Source organism: Suricata suricatta, chromosome 10 (genome assembly GCF_006229205.1).
Source record: "Suricata suricatta isolate VVHF042 chromosome 10, meerkat_22Aug2017_6uvM2_HiC, whole genome shotgun sequence".
NCBI lineage: Eukaryota > Metazoa > Chordata > Mammalia > Carnivora > Herpestidae > Suricata > Suricata suricatta.
Genome location: NC_043709.1, coordinates 72575624 through 72596789, shown reverse-complemented (window position 1 = coordinate 72596789; position 21166 = coordinate 72575624). Strand labels below are relative to the sequence as shown.

General features: G+C 39.6%; 1 protein-coding gene across 1 annotated transcript in view; it reads right to left on the bottom strand.

Annotated features, from left to right (window-relative positions):
• Window positions 1-987: 987 nt before the first annotated feature.
• SLC2A13 (solute carrier family 2 member 13) overlaps window positions 988-21166 on the bottom strand; it is a 345368-nt gene continuing 325189 nt past the window's right edge. Inside the window, exons 9-11 of the mRNA XM_029955511.1 lie at window positions 8734-8855; window positions 8474-8626; window positions 988-2542 (exon numbers count right to left, since the gene is read on the bottom strand). Coding sequence (XP_029811371.1) covers window positions 2316-2542; window positions 8474-8626; window positions 8734-8855 — 502 coding nt within the window. The 3' untranslated portion in view covers window positions 988-2315. The remainder of the gene's footprint in view (window positions 2543-8473; window positions 8627-8733; window positions 8856-21166) is intronic.

The window sequence follows — 21166 nt, the reverse complement described above, 5'->3', positions numbered from 1 at the left end:
ATAACAAATAGTACTTTAAAGGAGAGTTTGAGGAGACTAGGGGAAGAGAACTGTGGCTAATTTTCCCTGTTATCATGTGCATTTATGGATATAAAGTTGAAAATACCATTTGCTCACATCAGGGAGAACAGGCCATGTTCCGTGTTAGGATATAATAAAAGTCCACTCGCTCCTTTAATAATAAGGTTACTGTGCATTCAGCCCAGCTGAGTATATAAGCATATAGTTAAGGCTATGTATACAATAAAGACTTGAGACAATTATTTGGATAAATCAGAAAAATACATTTTTAGAGAGTACTTTAATTGGTCCAAGTACTTTTTCTTCCTGTCAAATTCTGAATTTGCCACATAATAGCTCATTTCCTATGTTACTTTACCTGTGTGAAGTATTACACAGATAAGAAATTTCATTAATTTTTTCTATTATATCATATCGCTTTTCTGGGGAAAAATCAGTATTAGTATTCCCTTAGAAATTAATTGTCAAAGCACCTAATTCAGGGGAAAAAAACTCTCTAAATTTTTTTATTGTATGAAACGATCAAAGCTCCGGAGGTTTTGTTTTTGGTTTTGTTTTTGTTTTTTTGCTGAAAGAGTGTTAGGCCAGTAAAGTGACAGTTGAAAAGCACTTACCACACTCCTGGTGGCTAAGAGAATAAACCTCCTTGGCCGCATTCTCAGGTTTGATAATAGTGATAGGCATAAGCCAGACTTCAGTGAACAACAGAACATTTGGAGACGGTCAGAAACACACTGAATTTAGAGAGAGCCATCTTTTCACTCCAAAGAGTACCTTATTAGATGTTTAGAGCCATATTAAAATGTACCAAATTTATATATGCCAAATTGGCTACAGAAGATTCATTCATATATTCACTGGAACTAGCAAGTAATTTTGTATATCCTGTGAAGTTCTTAAGAACAAAAAATAGAGTTCACTGATGAATGAGCACAGGAACCAATGAACACTTTGCAGAGACATTGATGTTTCTAATATAGCATGCATTTTTACAATCTGTGCCAATAGAAAATCTCAATTTTTAGACAAGGACAAAAATCCAAGCCAAGTATGAGAAAAAGGAAACACCCAGAGACAAATCTATGTATTTTTTTTGTAAACTGGGAAAATGAGAAAAGTGTGTGCAAAATAAAAACAAGTTTATGCTCTTAAAGTAAAATAAGACAAGTACTACTAAGTAGTGAAATGTCACAATTCCCTTCTGAAGAGTTAATAAAAGTTAAGAAAAACACAAGTCCCACTATTTACTTAAACATCAGTATAACAACAGGATTCACGGTCACTGATTTTCTTCCTTGTTTCAGATATTATTGGATTAAAAGAAGGGGAAAATAGTCTGCTAGCAGCTATTTATAGAACACAAATGAAGGCACACATCGTCCGGCTCTAGAGTCGATGAGTGAAGGCGTGGTGAGTATCAGGTGATTTGGGCGTGAACAGAAACCCTGAAATACACGTGAAGATCTGGCGCTGTTTTGCGTTTATAGTTGCATACCTAAGTGACTAACCCGATCAGGGATCCATAAAAATGTTTTCTTTCTTACTTTCTAGCAATAAAATATACTTATCAAAACTTGCTAGCTTATCTGTGCAAATGCATACTTATCACTGATGCAAAAAATACGTATGAAAATAAACCCTTAAAGACCTGCTTTTCATAATGTTCCAAAGGTCCTGTGCAGAGTCCGTTTATGAAGAGCTCTCCAGATCTGACTTGGAGAGAGAGACCAAAATGTGGGATCCAAAGGCGATCACTCTGTGGAGGTGCTTTAGCATCTGCTGAAAGCTTAAATGGCATTTACTTTCTAGAAGCTGATCACAGGTAAGCTACTTGTCCTTACGAAAATCTAGGGCCAACAGGCCATGTTTTGACAGATAACACCCTTGGATCATATCCCAGAATTCTTCTTCATAAGTATATCATACATATCCGACTCAGCTAGTTTAGCACTGACTCTATTGCCACTAATAATTATATAAGGTCTTAGGAAAAAAGGATACCACTGAAATCACTGGATACAATATTTGTTTTAGACTATCTCAGGAAGGAATTACATACATTTGTTCAATAATTATTAATTTAAAATCTCTAAATATTGTTTCACATTTCTGCTTGTGGAAAAAAAAATGGTATCATGGTTGTATCTTCCTCCTAATCAAACATTCTAGAATGTGAGGTCATTCAAAACTAGACTGTGGAAAGAACCAGATTAAAAGCAGGGCAGTGAGGTCACCAATTGCTGCTTTTGTTCCCCAAGTTTGTTTAAATACCTAAATATATCAGCAGCTGAAAATTATTCCACATCAGAAGCATCATTGTCAGAAAGATGATAGTTACTTCCCTTCACCCGAATATATTCAATATATCTCCCTTCATCAGAATCTGAAGCGCCACATGTACATAACCTGTTGTCAAAGAGGGACTCGATTTCCTCTAATTTTTTCCCTTTGGTCTCAGGAAGACAGCCATAGATGAAAAGGAGTCCGAAGGCAGCGAATCCAGCATAGAGGAAGAAGGCCCCTGCAATGGAAAATGATACTTATGTATATGTACAGTCCTAGGTTGGAAAGTGTACTTGACTGTGACTTTTCCTTCTGGTCAGTCATGCATAGCTGTGGTCTTACATGGAGCCAAAAAATAACTCCTGGCTTGCTTTACTCCTTCTATTCTAGCTCTATGAACATAATACAGTTAAGTTCAAGTTATATAATGCCCAACTCAAGAATAATGATAAACTGGGCTCAGATGTAACTTCTGCTTTGAAGTCTTTTCCTCACTTTGTTAACTAGAGATCATGGTTTTCTCTGTGTACTTTTACAGCATTCTGCTGAAGCCACCATCGTAACAACCAAGAAGTATTATGTGCATGCATTTGTGTTTGTCGTGTCCACTAGAATGAAGGCACTTTGAGGGAGAAATTTCTCACTTTTCTTGTATTTCTAGAACCACATACAATGGTGCCACTTCCGAAGTCATGACTCAGTGGAGTACATGGCAACTTTATCTTTTCAATCTCTCATGCCCAAAGTTGAGAAGTCAACCTTGACTTTTCCCTTACCCTCCCACCCAATATCCAGTCTGTTAGGAAATTATTGGCTCTACCTTCAAAATATAATCTAAATATGACCACTTCTCATCACTGGTATCTCTGGTCTACAGGCAATCTTCTCTTCTGCACTATTGCAGTAGTCTCTTACCTAGTGCCCTCGTTCCTTCTCTTAGACCACCAAGGTCTACTTGTTTTGGTCCATAGCACTTCTCACCATCTGACATACTATACAGCTTTCTAACTTGTTTTGTTTTTCTTGATTAGAAGTTCCATGAGATCAGAGAATTCTGCTTTCCCCTAAGACCATGCATGCCAATGCAGCATAAACACAAAGACCTAAGTAGCACCTGGTTGTTTTTGAATTCTAAGTGTCAATACAGCAAGCCTAGATGGATGACACGTATGTGACTTGTGTATATTCTCTACATATTTCCAAGATGGTCTTTCTTATATAATTCTCCATGTAAATATAACAACCTAACCACAGTGTAGTTCCTGCCTAAATACCGATCATCTGGTAAAGGAAGATGACAAACTAATGTGACAAGTGGCAGAAAGGATTATCAGATTGGGAGTCGAAAAGTCTAGGTTTAAATCTTGTTGTGTGACTTCCAGTCATTTAACCTGTTTGTGCCTCAGTTTCCCTATCAAGTGAAAAAAAGAATTTCTCAGCTCCTATTTCATATATTTATTTATTTTTGAGAAAGAGAGACAAAGGGAGAGAGAGAAGATCCAAAGTGGGCTCTGCACTTGACAGCAGCGGGGCTTGAACTCACAAACCATGAGATCATGACCTGAGCCAAAGTCGGATGCTCACCTGCCCGAGCTATCCAGGCACTCTACTCAGCTCCTATTTTAGTTTATGATTCTATAAATTTTACAACCTGAACATGAGCAGGCATAGGAGAAATGATTGAGTTGCTTGAGAGGCAGATGTGCTCTTCTGTTTCAGTGTCAAGACTGGTCTCCTCAGGGCTGAGTCTATGGCCCTGAGCCTAGTCCTAATGTCTAGTATGGTGCTTGACACACTGGAATATTTAGAAATAAATGTGCTCCTGTTGACTGCAAGCAGATCTGAAATAAAGGGCTAAACTAGACAGACATATTTCAAAATCAAGCTTTAAGCAAAACAGCATGGCAAGCAGTTTAAGAACTGAATAACAGTTTCCCATTCTTATGAATCATTACAGAATGGGAAAGACATTATGAAGACTACTTTTGAAAAGATATGCCTACAAGAACTGTTTCGGGAATATCCACGGAAACATTTCTTGGGAAGGCTCAAGAACACTGGAGGAAAAATGCTGAACTGTCCACCTGAAAGAATGTGCTCTGTGGAATGAGGAGTCGTGAGAGAACTGCAGGGAAAAAGAGGTAAATTACCAGATTTAGAAAAAATATGGAGGAGTTGACTAAATCGTGGCATAGTTTGCCAGATTAAGTCACCAGAAGCCCTACAACTCTCAAGGAGCTGGACTTGTGTAAGTCAAATTCTGTTTAAAAACACAACTCCACTTACAAACACAGGGTCCTTTATTTCATTTGGTTCATGTTAAACACTTCATTCAAGCTTATATGTATTTTTTATGTCTTATACTTGGTAAATAATCAGAAAATACTACTATGTCGTCTGGGATGCGTGGCTGAGTGTTACAGTGAGAGGAAGGAACTTGGCTCTGTAGAGTGTGGGTCTGAAAGTCACAAAGTGATGCAGGCAGTCTTCTGGGGCAGTTTCTTAAATTCTCTTGACCCTGTTTCCTCATCTGTCTAATGGGAAAAAAATAATGCTGCCCTGCCAAACTGCAAAGAACAGAAAAAATGTATGTTACATGCCTATTAGAATTCTGGAGGTTAGCTGCCAAAAAAAGTGGTAGCATTATCAAATGCATCTAAATGACTATGGAAGAAGGGTTGCTATTACAGATAGAATAGAACAAAATTAGCAGGACTTAAAAACTGGGAATGTTTTCATGAAAAGGATGACACTGGAAAGCTTGCTCTTCGATGACATAGGGGTTTAGGGCAAAAATGAAAGCAGATGAGCTCCTGTGTTTGATTACGGATAAGTAAAACTTGTAGCAGAAGAGAGATGGAATCGTTAGCAGGGAGGGAGGAAGAAAGGATGGTAATCATGATGACAATACAGAAGAAATAAGTGCAGATGGTAAAACATTTTAGACTAAATCAGGCTGCTAAACTCCAAAATCTCTAACAGAGCAAACTAGGTTTGGCTTTATAAAATATAATGTTGAGGAAACATTCATCATGTTTCACAATTTAGGAAGTGTCATGAATAGAAATAATTCAAATCTGTCAGTGCTCTGCCCTTATGGTTAAAAACAATTAGATGGAATACGAAGAGTCTTAAAGGCCATATAGCTTCTTGCTTGTGGCCCAGATTCCCCATCCAGATAACATCAAGGAAATTCTATTAACATACACGACCCTCGGGACGTTTGGGTGGCTTAGTTGGTTGAGCGTCCGACTTCAGCTCAGGCCAGGTTCTCACAGTTTGTGAGTTCAAGACCTGCACTGGGCTCTGTGCTGAGTTGCTGACAACTCGGAGCCTGATGCTTGCTTCAGATCCTCAGTCTTCCTCTCTCTCTCTTCCTCAAAAATAAACAAACAGTAAAGAAATAAAATAAAATACAAGATCATTTTTATAGAATCTGAAGAATCTAAAGCAGGCAAATACCAAAACTGCTCAAGTGGGTGCCACTTAACTCTGTTAAGCCACAGAGGCATGGGCCAGCCAGGAAGGCTGTGACCTCCTCCAAATAATGGCCAAGTCCATTATGTAACTCAGGTTCTTATTTCTCTGTGGAATGCAAGTGGGGGAAAAATGTCTGATGAGTCTGTCAGGATTGTTAAGTGCAGATATTCTTCAGCTTTATTCTGAAGGAAATAAATCTTATTAAGAATCCTATTATCAAGTTTCAGATTTAAACAAATATTTAACTGAATTATATAGAATGAGGAGTCAAAGACCATGTCTGACTGAATTTCAGTACCTCAGTATGGGAACATTGATACAATGCTTTTCAAGGGATCGATTTAGCAGATTTAGTATGTAGTAGTCACAAACGCTATACATAAAATGGTGTAGTGGTGACATTGTAATGATAATTTTTAGTAATAAACATTACTGAATGTGGTCCAAGCCAGACTTGTCTAAGCAGTATAGTTTAGGAAGGAAACAAAATTTGAGGTTTTATGAAATTAGAAAGGAAGAAATAACAAACATGGATATTTCAAGAGGAAAACATTGTAATGGAGTATGTTAATCATGAATAGAAACATGGGTCTTACATAAATCAGTAACACGTTGATTAAAGTTAAGATCCAAAAACAGAAAAAACTTAGCAAGCAGTAGACCTAATGGACCAGTGTGTTGACATAATAGAAACCTGGCTTCATGCAAAGCCAAAAACTTCTAATTGGATATATAGTGTATTTTTTATTATATATAAATATATATATATTTAAATGGAAGTATAGTTGAGACAGGTCACATTCGTTTCTGGTGTATCACACAGTGACGTGATAACTCTCTACATTATGCCATGCTCACACGGGTTGCTGCCACCTGTCACCGTGTATCACTATCACAATACCACTGACCACGGGCCCCGGCCTGTACGTTTCATCCCTCTGGCTTACTTCCTCGGTAGCTGTACCTCCTGCCCCCCTTCCCCTCAGGCAACTGCCGATTTGTTCTAACTGAATCTTTCTGAAGGAAGCCCGGCTATGCCCGATCTAAATTTTATTTCTGTGCCTCTTGTTGTTTGAGCAGCATAAATTCAAGACAGGAGCTTTGGTAACAAAAGTCTTGCTATGTAGACATCTAGTATTTGGTCCACAACTTAATTAAAAAATACTACCTTGGGGTGCCTCCCTGGGGGGCTCAGGTCATGATCCTGCAAGCTCGTGAGCTTGAGTCCCGTGTCGGGCTCTTGGTTGTCAGCACAGAGCCCACTTTGAATTCTCTTTCCCTTTCTCTCTCTTTCTCAAAAATAAACAAAAGAATGTGTCCTTGGGAGAATAGCCTATATTTAGGTCTTTAAATATTTAAGAATTCTCTAAAACAAACAAAAAATTAAGCATTCTCAAGAACTAGCAAATATGGATAAATATTGTACGAATATTTACAGTGTCAAAAAGATAAGTTTCTCAATTTATGTAAAAAAAACTTTTAATTGCCAATGGGATAAAACTGAATATACTAAACATGTATCCATTTTAAAATGCCAATGCATTTCCTTTTTTAAATAAAATGTTTCCATTAATGTGATGTATCACATTGACTGATTTGTGAATACTGAACCAGCCCTGCAACCTCTAAATTTCTAAATGTTCACTGGGAGAGACAAGAGATTTATAAAGATAATAAAAGTCAGTACTAATACAGCATGTTCAGGAGAGAGGAAGACTATATTTGTATGTTTCCTCATATGCAAGAATCATCTGTGTATTTATTCAATTGACAAACACTTCAAGTGAAAAGAAGGCCCTGGAAGGCACTGGGTATATAATGGCAATCCAGGCCTATGTCCTGGCCTAAGTTCCAGCGATTTATGGTCCAACTGTGGGGTGGGTGTGTGTGTTCTTGCAAAAAGGAATGTACCTGCTGGGGGCATGGGATGGGGTGGAGTGAGTGATGGGGGAGGGGTCAGAGAATGGTCTAAGCCACAGACACTCCATATACACACAGAGATTTATGGGAGTATCTTGGGATATTCCATCATTTAGAATCCAATTACAGACTATTGGCTCATGGCCAATGGAGAAATTCTCTTGCTAAAGAGAAAATCTTTTCATTTTAGTAAAAATGGACTTGAAGTAGCTTCCCAAAGTTCTTTTTCCTGAAAGCTACTTCCTAATATTGTTTCAGTTATGGTCCAGGCGGACACTGAAAGTACCATGCTGTGTCCTGAACAGCACAGATGATCTAGGGAAAGGCAACATCACAGCACGACCTTTGGGAGCGACTTGGACATGACTCCATCTCCATTATGAGACATCTTCAACATTAGCCCTTAGATTCCCTGCCTGCCATCTTTTCTACCATCTTATGTTACTTATGTTTCTTCATTAAACTAAAAGCCCTGCTTTAGTTTAAAACAGGAAGATTTCTAACTGGGGTGACAGCTAGGAGATGTCGGGGTTGGATGGGGTGTAGGCTAGAAAGCACCGAGGGGCGAGCGGCCATGCTGCTCAGTAAAGAATTCCTCTTCTCTTTCCCCGGGTTCATTTCCAAGGCCTTTGGGGAATGAAAAAGCCACACAGAGATACTTAGAATACCAAAAATATAACCATCTATTCTTCTACACACAAATGATAATACATATAAAAAGAGCAGGGAAAATAAAAATGAAACTATAGATGGAAAAATATTCTCTTACCATAATATGTAAGATACTCTGCTGTGTGTAAAAATGTCAGTGAAACCAAAACGTTGAACATCCAATTTATTCCAGATGAACATGCATTTCCTGTACTTCTTGCCCAAAGGGGATATATTTCAGAATTCACAGTCCAAGGCATTGGTCCCATTCCTGAGAAAAATTAAAAGTTTCAGTACTTTATAAAGAATTTGAAAAAGAGTAGTTTGTCTCCTCTAAAAAGAGATACTTTAACACAAAAACACAAAGACTTTGTTTACCAGGTGCGAAGAAAACAAGATATAAAATAAGGCCCAGAAGTGCAGTCCAGGAGTATGGCGTGGGGCAGAAATTGTAAGCCCAAAATACTTCTTCTGTTTTGAATTTGGTTTCATTTTCACACCTGAAAAATAACGCAACATAAGTATTAACAATGTTTTAGGGTAGAGTTGACAAAATTCAATGTGCTCATCTTGGATGTATTTGGAAGTTCTTCAATGTCATGAAGGAAAAGGGTCCATGATGTTTTTCTTGGAAAAAAAAAAAGATTTAAATATACAGGATTAGCTCTGAAGCTCATATAGAATATTTTAGATCTGAATATAATTCAAGAGAAACACAAAGAAATACAGTGTATACAGCATAACAGCAAACAATTGTTGAATTAAAAAATGGTCAGAAGATCTAAACAGACATTTTCCTAAGGGAGATAGGTAGATGGCTGACAGGTACATGAACAGGTGTTCAACAGCACTAATCATCAGGGAGATACAAATCCATAATCAAGGAAACTGCAGCCATAATGAGATATCATCTCTCACCTGTCAGAATGGCTACCACCATCAAAAAGATAAGAAATAACAGGGAATACTTGGACACCGTTGGTGGGAGTGTAAATTGGCAAAGCCACTTTGGACAACAGGATGGAGGTTCCTCAAAAAATTAAAAACAAAACTACCATATGATTTGGCAATCCAACTTCTGGGTATTTCTCTAAAGAGAACAAAAATACTAACTTGAAGAGACACATGCACCTGCATGTTCAGTGCAGCACGATTTACAACAGTCAGAACATGAAAGCACCTAAGTGCCTACTGATGGATGAATGGATAAAGAAAACATGGTGTGTGCAAACACACCACACATACACAGAGGAGTATGACTCAGCCTTAAAAAAGAAGGTATTTTTGCCATTTGTAATTATATAGATGGACCTTGAGGGCATTATGCTAAGTAAGTCAGAGAAAGACAAATACCATATGACCTTATATGTGCCATCAAAACAAAAAAACTGAGCTCATAGATACAGAGAACAGATTTGTGCTTGCTGGGGCAGAGTTTGGGGGGTTGAAATGGGTCAAAAGGTGCAAATTTACAGTTACATGATAAGTCATCGGATGTAATGTACCGCATGTTTGAAAGCTAAGAGAGTAGGTCTTAAATGATGACAGACATTTGCAATACCTCAATTATACCTCAATTAAAACACACATTCTATTTTATACCCATTTCATATAAGTCAGACATGATTTCTAGTTAGTTCTTAAAAGCTACAGTAACACTTAAAAAAAATTTTTTTTAACATTTATTTATTTTTGAGAGATCATGAGCAGGAGAGGAGCAGAGAGACACACAGAATTGGAAGCAGGCTCCAGGCTCTGAGCTGTCAGCACAGAGCCTGATGTGGGGCTCGAACCCATGAACTGTGAGATCATGACCTGAGCCGAAGTCAGATGCTCAACCAACTGAGCCACCCAGGCACCCGCAGTAACATTTTTAAGACTACTGAGTGCCACTACGTTGTGATATAAAGACCTTAGAATTTGCAGTCAGGACAAGATTCAAATCTTGAACCCAGATATTTTTTTAAATGCTTATTTATTTTGAGAGAAACAGAGAGAAACAAAGAGGGGGGGAGAGAGAGAGAGAGAGAGAGAGGAGAGAGAACACAGAACACAAGTGTGAGTGGGGGAGGGGAGAGAGGGAGAATCCCAAGCAGGTTCCATGCTGCCAGGGAAAAGCCCAATGTGGGGCTCGATCCCACGACCATGAGATCAGGATCTGGGCCAGGATCAAGAGACAGATGCCTAACTGACTGAACCAATCAGATTCTTTTTTTTTTTTTTTAATATAAAATGGGGTTAATGCCTTACAGGTAACTTTAAGGATTAGAAAGGTCATTTGTAAAGAGGTGATAGCATAGATGTGAGCAGAGGGCAATGCTTACATTTGATTCCAACTAACACTTTCCCTTCCTGCTGTGTGCCCTTACTTACGTCTCAGTCACTTCCTGATGACTTTGCCTCCTAGTTCTACTGTGAAGCAAAGTCTCCTCTGGTCTTAGATTGACTCTCAAGTTGATCTTTCAATTCTTTACCTTAATTAAAACTGGAATTGCTCATAAAGCACAACCAGTCCCAAAACATTCTTGCCCCCACTGTCATTTTTAGACTAGTATTCTGCTTCTATTGACCTCTGCGTTTGAACCTTAACATCTAAGCCCTGTCCTTGCTGCTGTTTACGACCTCTATCATAAACACTCCGCCTTGTCTTCGTGATCCGACACGGTCAGTCATATTCTCCACCCGTCACGTCCTCTGCGACAATCATTTATTTTTAACTTCTGGCCCATGTAACACTTTGGCTTCAGATTTCTTTATTTAGCCTCTGAAACTGCGGAGAGGGCACTCTGTAGTCTGCTTGACTTGGAACTAGTTTACTTTAAGTTCTCAGCATTAGAGCATTCCTTTTCTGATAACGAGCATTTTGTTTCCTCATTTCCTGTAATTTCCTCCACACCCAAATCACAATTTTTAGATTTTAAACTCTTCTCAGTATTCACTTACCTTCATCATTTGGTGGGTGTAGATCATGCCAATACTCTGTGTTGGCCTCTGGAATCCATCTCTCTCTCATCCACGCTGACCTGCCATTCTATTTCAGTTTCCATCCCTGTGCAGTGGGAATTTACCTGCCTTCAGTCACCACCGGACAAGATTATGGAACCATGCTGCTCGGTTCTATAAAAAATTCATGCTGTGTCTTCTCATTGGGTCTTTAATTGTGCTTTTAAAACAATTTTTTAGGGGTGCCTGGGTGGCTCATTCTGTTAAGCATCTGACTTCGGCCTAGGACATGATCTCATGGTTCATGGGTTTGAGACCCGTGTCGGGCTCTGTGTGGACAGCTCAGAGCCTGAAGCCTGCTTCAGATTCTGTGTTTCCCCCTCTCTCTGCCCTCCCCCGCTCATGCTCTGTGTCTCAAAAATAAATATTAAAAAATAAAAAAATCTTTTGAAGTCTTCTCTATTGAATTATCTGCTTATTTCAGCGTAGGTATTCAATAAACTTTGGTCAACTGTTGCTTCTGTTAATTCAAATATTTATTACTATCTTCTAGTACTGACATCTTTTCCTCTGCTTTCTCACTACAATGAATTTGGGTCCTTCTTTAAGAAGAAAACAGAACCTACTGAATCTCTGTTTTTCTATATTTTCTTTCTGTTTGAGAATTCTCCTACCTCCATTGGTAACATGTCTCTGGCCTTTTCTAAGGACCTGCACCTCCTCCTTTGCCTTCTGTCTCCTCTGAGGTCATGCTCCATCAGCAGTCTGTCTCTTTCCACCATTTCCGGTTTCTTCTGACTTGAACCTGCCTTCTGTTTACAACACACGGATCACTACGACTCAGCTGTCCAAATGCTCTGATATTACTACTGCTAGTTCCTCTGTAATTACAGAGAAGTTTATACTGGTGAACTCTACATCCTCAGTACTCACTCTTATCTTCACAGCCCAGCTTGTCCATCCACCTCTATGCCAGTGGACTCTTGCTAGGCTCTGTTTTCCTGAATCTGCTCACGCAAAAGTCAGACCTCCTCACCTCCAAATTCATTTATCTTGCCGTGATTATGAGGTTCTTTGGATACGCTCTGGTGGTTAATATTGCTGATAACCTGTTTCTTCTCCTTACCCTTTGCTTTTACAGTTATATCTCCATCTTATCTCTCTGGTGTGTATGTCTTCATTGCTTTTTTATCTTCCTCTCCTCAACCTCTAAATATAGGTGTTTTCTAAGGTTCTCTTGTGGGGCCTGTCTTTTCTTTCTTAAACATCTCATCTAATTTTATTTTAATTATTTTTTAAAAGAAACACAGATTGCCACATGCAGTGCCTCATTTGGATGTGTGTGGAGTCCTGGAATCTTGACTATCCTACATTCTACAAATGGACCTTAATAGCTTGTTTGGAGATTCTAATGGGTGTGCAATTCTCACATACCCTTGATGGAGGAACAGCCCTCCTCTATCCAGGAAGGTCATCTTCTTTGAGTGCACAGCTATCGGAGGGACGCACATGGAGCGGTGAGGGAGGAAGGGAACATTGGTCTGGCCAGCCAGACCAGCCGAATCAACCCTGGTGACCAACGGGGTGACAGATGTCACAGCCAGATTGCCCTCACATCTCATTTTAGGAATTTATAATCTCTACGTGGATGCTCCCTGATAGGTTATTCTAGCACTGACTTTTGTCTCCACTAACAGAATTTGAATATCTGCTGAATTCCACTGTTCTCGCAGGCTGTTGGAACATTCGATGTGATGACGCATGCTGAGTGCTTAGCACACTGTGTGGCAGGCAGCGGATGCCTGTGCCTCTATGACATGCCTGTTTTCGATAACAGCACCACCATCCCGTGAAATGGGTTAAACTCTTGCAGTTAGTCTTCACTGTTTTCTTACCCATCTCTCTTTTAATCCTCTATACTGTGAAGTCCAAGTAAAGAAGAGCGGCTAAGACTCTGAGCTCTGAGACTAGCATCCTATGTTCAAACCTAAGTTGGGACATCCAGATGTGAAGCTGGGATATATGTGATTTAGGAACTTAACTTTTCAAAGCCTGTGTCCTCATCTGAGAAATAAGGATTTTCCTGACAGCCACCTGAAATGTGAGACTTACATGAGATAATGGATGCAAAGAAGTTCACACAGTATGGGTAAGAACTCATGGTTATACTTCCTAGACAGAGTTTCTGGAATCTGACTCTTCCATTTGCATCAGCACCCAAATTCAGACTCTGGGTGTCTCCTCAACTGTGTGTGTCTCAATAGCAGACTCTCGAGTAGCCTCCCCATATCTGTTTCCTGACGTTCATGCACTTCTCCAGTCCTCTCTCAGTGTGAGAAGGACCCGTGACTTCTTTCTAACAAGAATGTGACAAAAGTGACAGGACATATGTGATTAGGTGCTGCTTTGCTGAAGTCTCTCCCTCCCTTGGGGTGCAGATGCCACCCATTCACCCATCTGAATTCTTTCTTCTCAGTGCATTTTCATCTTCCTCACTTATATCAGTACCACACAAGGGCTCTGTATTGTCCTCTCTGAATATCCTCCCTCTTACTGTCCTGGACTCTCATCGGAGGCAGCGCAGCACAAAGGTTAAGGGTGCAGGGTCTACAGTCAGGCCACATGGTTTGTACCTCAGTTCTGTTACTTACCAGGAGTGGAACTTTGGGTAAGTTGCTTAATGTCTTTGTAACTCAGTTTTCTAATCTGTAAAATAAAAGTCCCTGAGAAACTCCTAATAAAGACTATACGCAGTGCTAACTGTATGGCACAAAGAAAGTGATTTAAGTGTTTGCCAAAAGAATCACCAGTTTTGTACCCCCACCGCTGTTTTCTTAAATCCCAACCTCTAGTTCATACCAGTATTCTCTATGGACATAAATGAGGCCTCTGCACTGAACTGTGAGTAGGAAACAGCAGTAGAGACCCCTGATCAATAATCCTTCATTTCCCACCAATCAAGTAGTCTTTTGAGTTCTGAAGATCTTAAAATGAGAAAATAAGAAAGGGGATGGGAGAGAGAGGAAAGGCAAAAAGATAGGCAGGGAGAGAAATGCTTACAAATACTCAAACCTCTAAAATTCACTGAAAAATTCTATTCACTATTTCATTCATTATTATCAAAGTTACTTGTATTATCTCTTCTGCTGGAACATGGGCAGTGGCACATTTTAGGGCACGCTCTGAGCACGGTCTGATGGAGCTTTCCACCATTTGTGTAAAAGGGCGAGTGACTCCTTGTCATCCTCATGCTGATTTCAGGAAACCACTGCAGGCTCTGACTTGGCAGTTACACACTCAGCAATATGTAGACAGTGACTAAGATTGTGACATCACCTGACCTTTAAAATACAAACACTAGAAATCCCAACTAAAAGATAAAAATGTATATTCCAAATGCTATTGCAAAATACCCTCATGTTTTCCGGGCTGAGTGAGTGCTGGTGGAAGAACATAATGATCCAGAGAAAGAACAAAAAAATACTTTGACATCAGTGTGTGGGTTGGGATTAGAAAGAGCCATGCACTCTGATGGGCCACTTCACCACATTCTAGAGCGAAAGCAGGAAATGAACTACAATGATGGGGGCTGCGCAGAGGCCGCTGACTGGACAGAGCAGCAGGATCCTGGAACAGGTCTCACTTTGCCAGACTTCAAGGATTAATCAGTACCAGAAGCATGACTAGACTGGCACCTGATATACAGACCACATAAACGATCAGCCTGCTGTTCCAGGCATGGACCCACAGTGCTCCCTTTAGTGACACATCTAGAAACGAACAGTTCTCTCGGAAGGTGGAACGATTCTCTCTTGCCTACTCAACACCCACTCTAAAACCAGTTCAGATGCAGAGCTATTTCTGCCTGTTCTCTGTGTGTGTGTGTGTGTGTGTGTGTGTTGCCTTTCTACCAGACAGCCAAAGAAATAACCAAATGAACTAAGCAGTGCAACTGCTCTTGCCACAATTAACCACAAGCAACTCTTCCCGGGCTTCCTCCCCAGCACGCTCTCTTTTGTTGCTCCTTTAGTCACTGGGATGAAATGAATGGCTTCATGTTCACACATGGAGGATGCGAGAAAATACAAACCTGTATTTGATTTGCAAAATGTCAAATCTTATTGATTCACTCCTAATCCCTGAGGAACCTAGAGAACTTTGTCTCCTTCCCAGAGTTTACTAAAAGATGTAGGATTGTGGAGAAGGGAAGGGAGAGCTTACTGTGGTCTGCCTGACACATCTACGTTCTTCCACCGGGTTTACCGCACATGCTTCCCTTGCTGGTTCACTGAGGAGACGAGCGAGTGAAGCATGATGCCGTCGTTCCTGATGCAGGTCGGTGATTTCTTTGAAGAACACCGTTAAGCTATCATCTCAAAACAAAGTGGACAACCCTGAGGGTTAACTTTAATAGTTCTTTATAGGAAATTATGATCTGATTCTACAGGGCTAGTCTCGGCATGGCGGTAGGTGGGTCCCTGGAAAACAATGCAATCTCTCCCCTTTGCTCTTGTCTGAGAAGAAATAAACACAATGCCAATCACTCAGAGGCCAGGATGATGTCAATGTACAAGCAACCCAACTCATGAGAAATTTTAACTTTTGGACATTCCATCAAAACAAAAGGAAAACCTACTGTTAAAAACTTGACTCTTTAATTTTTGTGTACTAGCATAATTCCTACGTAATAATCTAATATGAAATAAACTTCCATCAAGGGTGGCAACATAGCATTTAAATTCTAACACGTGGATCATTGAGTATGTTTAGAAAAGTATGGCTCCCAGGTGCAGTATGCAGATCAAGTTGAAGATCCTGGCCTTACATGGTTTTCCCTTGTCTAGCCTTTTATGTTTCCTGTTTTTGCTTCACAATTTTCCTGCAGAGGACTGTCACATAAAGGCAAGTTGAAAACAATAATATATTATCTTTTGTTATCATTTTCTGGTGTAAAATTCTAAAACCTTTAGAATTATTGAGATGAATCACAGATATGGGAAAATTTCAACAGCATTAGATATCTGGAGCTAAAAGCCTCTTTTTAAATGAGTTAGTGTATATATATATATTTGTATATAAAACATGATATCTAAATCATTTACCAGTATGTTGGCTAGATTATATATACCCTAAGTATGAGAAACAGATGGACAGAATAGGAGTGGTACCAAATGAAAATAATATTTAAAGCCATACAGATACAGTGATATTGGTATAGTCTCTAATTCTAGAATTTAAATTGGTATAGTTTCCTTTTGGGATGAAATCTGGCAATTTGGACATAAGAATATTCATATACAAATATTCATGATCTAAAGTCTCATTTCTAAAACTTATTCTTAGGAAAATTTCTAAATGGAAATACATGCCGAAAGATACTTCGCTATACTTTTATTTACCATGACCTTAACAAAGATTAGTAATTAGAAACAACAAAAATATCCGCAATGAAGGGCAGTTAAGTCAATTAAGGTACAACAAATGCATAGAATAATGGAGGCATTAAAATAACTATTAAAAGTAAGTTGGGCTAAACTACAAAGGCTGGTCTGGGTTTGAAGATTAAGTCAGACCTAACGCAGGTTACTTTCATTTTGATACCAAAATGGGAAACAAAACAGTACAATGAATGTCTGCACAATCACAAACAGAAAGAAGTGGATGTGGTCCCTTGATGGCTCTCTCCCAGACCTGTCCCCTGAAGTTCATGGTCAATGTAAAGAACCTGGCAGGTCAGGAGGGCCCTGAACTCTGACATGGGGAGAGTCTATATTAGCATTCAAGGTTCAACCTCATTTCTGTGTAAGAAAGATTTTCCACTTTGTTATTTTGTAAGAAAATACTTTGTAATTCTTTTTCCTACTGCATTACTACACCAATAGCAAGTGGTCATGGTCTACTTTGTAAGGATAACCTGGAAAATACCATCGACTTGGCATTGCAGGAGCTATCAGTGATATAAGATTATATGAATCAGAGTTCATGGGAATATGGAAAACTGGGAGAAAAGAAAGTCTATGACAAATGATGCCTGCTTTCACTTTTGAAAGTTGTGATAATGTCACTTTGATAAGATAGGAGCAACTTTAACAACTCACAGACAGTTAATCTTGGGCCTCTTTTTCCATTGTTTGTTTCACTCTAAATTTTTTCCTATTGTAAAGGCAAGCATTAGAGCTAAGGTTAGTAGTCATTCTCCTGCTTCAACTGGCACCAAAAGTAAGAGAAATCTTGCCGTTGAATTTCAAACCTCCTCCATCACGCTTTCCTTCATATTGCTCCAAAGGTCTCAAATCTCCAGTTTCCATGTTTATATTCTGCTGTTATCACACTGCTTCCCTTCTCAGGAGCCTCCCAGTCTCCCGTGTGCGCCTCTGTCCACAGCTCAAGACTCTCCCATGTGCACGTGGTAGTGCTTCGCCCCACAACCACCTGCCCAACACAGTGTTTGACACCAACAGCCTTGGCATATGGTAGATGCTTTACACCAGAGAATGACTTGACAAAGACTTGATATTCTCTCTCAGGTCAGAATACAGCCTATTTGAAATGAATAGAGCAATACAGAAGTGGAAAGACTCAGAGATGATAAGCAGGGGCCATAAGAAGGATCATACATAGTTGTAGTGATGGGGGAGTACAGAAGAGACAGGCGAAGAGCAGACTACCACCGGTCTGATGCACTGTATTCTAGATCCTCCTTCCTCCCTCCCTCCCTCCTTTCTCTCTTTCTCTCTTTCCTGGGTAACTTCACAATAAAACTTCCATTAACCAGGAAATCTTGTGTCTCTGTTCTTCTCAAAATGAAGATGGCCATGTTCTAAGATAGAGTTCTGATCCTAATGCTGAATCTGCAAATTCCCACAGGTTCTCAGAGAGTGTATCACAAAGGCCATAGAGCTCCATTCTTGCAACAAGGTTTTTTCAAATATTGAAAATATGATGTACAATATGAAGATCACTTTTCCCCATTCAGGCACCTGTGGGAGATGCTACCCTTATTCCAATTATGCTGTACTCTGTTGCCCATATATTTTCTAAAGTTCCTTTTGGATCATATTCAGAATCCACTTCTTTGTCACTCAAGATAACTAACCTTATTATTATTATTTTTTAATTTTCTACTTTGGGCTCTCTTCCTTTTAGTTCTTGCCATTCTGAGCCAATCATATGAGGAACTCTGAAGTATTTGGTATGAGAAGGAGACGAAACCAGATGGAGTAGAGGTGAGGAAACCGCGTAACTGAAGTAACAACAGCAAACGGCATAACAGCTTCAGTACTTGCCCTGTGCTCGAGAGAAATGTGTGGATATTGCTCCACAGGGCTGGGCTGCAGGCACACTGCTCCCATCAGAGGTAAACTGAAAGCCACTTGTGAGATCTGAAATGATGTCTAGTACCCGGCACAATGTATATGCTTATTTGTTAAACAAAATAGTACACAAATGAAAAGGCTTAATTAATTTCAGTAGAATCGATTTTGCTGATTGCTATGGACTCAACAATTTTGTATAATTTTTAACTATTTAATAATTAAAAACTTCTTTTTCAAATACAGACAATACTAAAGGAAATGAACTTAATGCAGTTTATGATGGGACAGGATTGTGAGCGGCTCCCACGTGGCGATGCTCCGTTAAGGGTCTCACGGTGGTGACAGACACCTTCGCTCTCAAGTTTCAATTCCGACACCGGAGGTTCTCCCACACGTCAGGGTTTGCGCTCTTCCCTGACTTCTTGGGGACTTCCCTCCTGTAAGGACACAGTACTTTTCTCGTTCCACCGCCTTCCCTGGGGCTTCATAGGCTCGTATGCTTTATACATAAGCAACGTTCCATGTTTTTTAAAAACTAAAACATTTATGAATTTTAAGTTGATATTTGGTCATCTGATACCAGTCTCTCCACTATACTGTATTAGAGAAGACATATATTTGTCATTAAAATTTTTAAATCCTAGGAATTTATCTGTACTTAATTGAAAAAGTTATTGCCTGTGGTGATGTAAGACAGCCCTACCGCCTTACATAAGCACAGTGAGATCCGCCTGTATCATCCGAAGCCGGGAGGGCTTCCCAACAGCGCTCTGGGCTGGTTTTCCTCCACTGTGAGAGTTCCTGCATAGACCCCCTCCCCCCGCATTTTTATCTGCAGGTGCTCGTGAATGAATGTAGCTGATTTATCGCTGTTGGCTATCTTGATGCAAACAATGGCATAATTTGTTTTTTGGATTCTTTTCAATCCGTTCTACAGCTGCCTTCCATCAAGTCTGAGTTCTACGGCTTCTTTATGAAAGCTCTGCGCCCATCAGAAATGTCCTTGAGTAGCAGTAAATCTTCACTTGAGGGAGTTGACTAATGTTTGTATGGAGTTGTACCATACACAGAACACCTTAATATACATTAATTCCCACAATAATCCAAAGCAAGAGAGCATCGAAAATTTCATTTTGCATAGGAGACGTCTTTTTAAAATACAGTGACATTTCCAAGATTACACAGTTGAGGCAGCATTTGAAACCCAATCTTTTCAGTTTCTTTCTCCTTCAACATAATTATCCTATTAGTTCATATATATATGAAAACCTCTTTCTTAAAGGTGCTTTATTTTTTTTAAGTTTATTTGAGAAAGAGATTGTGCAGGCAGAAGAAGGGCAGAAAGAGAGGGAGAAAGAGTGTCAAGCAGGCTCAGTGTGCTATTAGCCTGGAGCCCAGCGTGGGGCTGGAACATGAGAACCGTGAGATCATGATCTGAGCCGAAATCAAGACTCAGAAGCCCAACCAACTGAGCCACCCAGGTATCCCTGAGGTGCCTAATCTTTTATGGAATATAAAAGGGAAAAGAAGAGATGAAATCTCTGTTTGAAATCTCCCCTAAGTCAGTGTTCTTCCTTGTTTTTAAATAAGAAAAAAAATTTTAATTTTATTTTAGAGTGAGAGCACACGCAAGTGGGGGATAGGGGCAGAGGAAGGGAGACAGATACGGGGCTTAATCCCATGACCCTGGGATCAGGGCCTGAGCTGAAATCGAGAGTCAGATGCTTAACTGACTGAGCCACCCAGGCACCTAGTGTTCTTCCTTAATGTTAGTATTGAAGTAAGTCACTAACTCTCTATCCAAAGTGAGTAGAATATGCTTTCCAAAGAGCATTAGGAATTAAAATGAGCAACACCTTGGCAGACGCGAGCCTCTGTGTCTATTCATCCTCTTTTGACTCAGTATCCATCTCGCCCAAAGCACAAACCAATAATCAGGACAGAAAGGATGCTTCTATGAGCTAGCAGCCAAAGTATCACATAACAATCTCAATGCCTAGATAACTCATTTGAGGGCAGTGATGTAAACACGACAGATGTTTTACAAGGAGAACAATCATGCCAACGCAACAGGACGGCCGGGTTAAGCAGTCTTTGAATAACACACACTCTAAAATACAGAGCTACAGAACGATTTTCTCTGATATAGTTGTCATTAAGGAAATTAAAAAGTGTCCCCAGAAAGCTGCTTAGAGGGATGAAAATACACATGGAATGTTTCAGAGATTACTTAAAAAAGAAATTGTGCCATTAGTTATTGACATAAAAATTTTGTAAATAGTGAAGAGATGGAATCACTATTATAAAACTATAAACTAAGGCAGTTTGACATTATTTTATCTCAAATTACTGCTAAAGTGAAAACATAATAGCTTCATAAATCAAGGATTCTGACTGCAATTGCCTTTTTTCTCACTTTCTGATTTGTATAGAAGAAACATCTGAGATACCTGATTACCAGGAATGAAACAAAACTATAAAACAGAGATGTGTCTCAATCCTTCTAAATCAAAGACAGGTTTTCTGCCATTTGGGTGAGGGAATAGCTTACG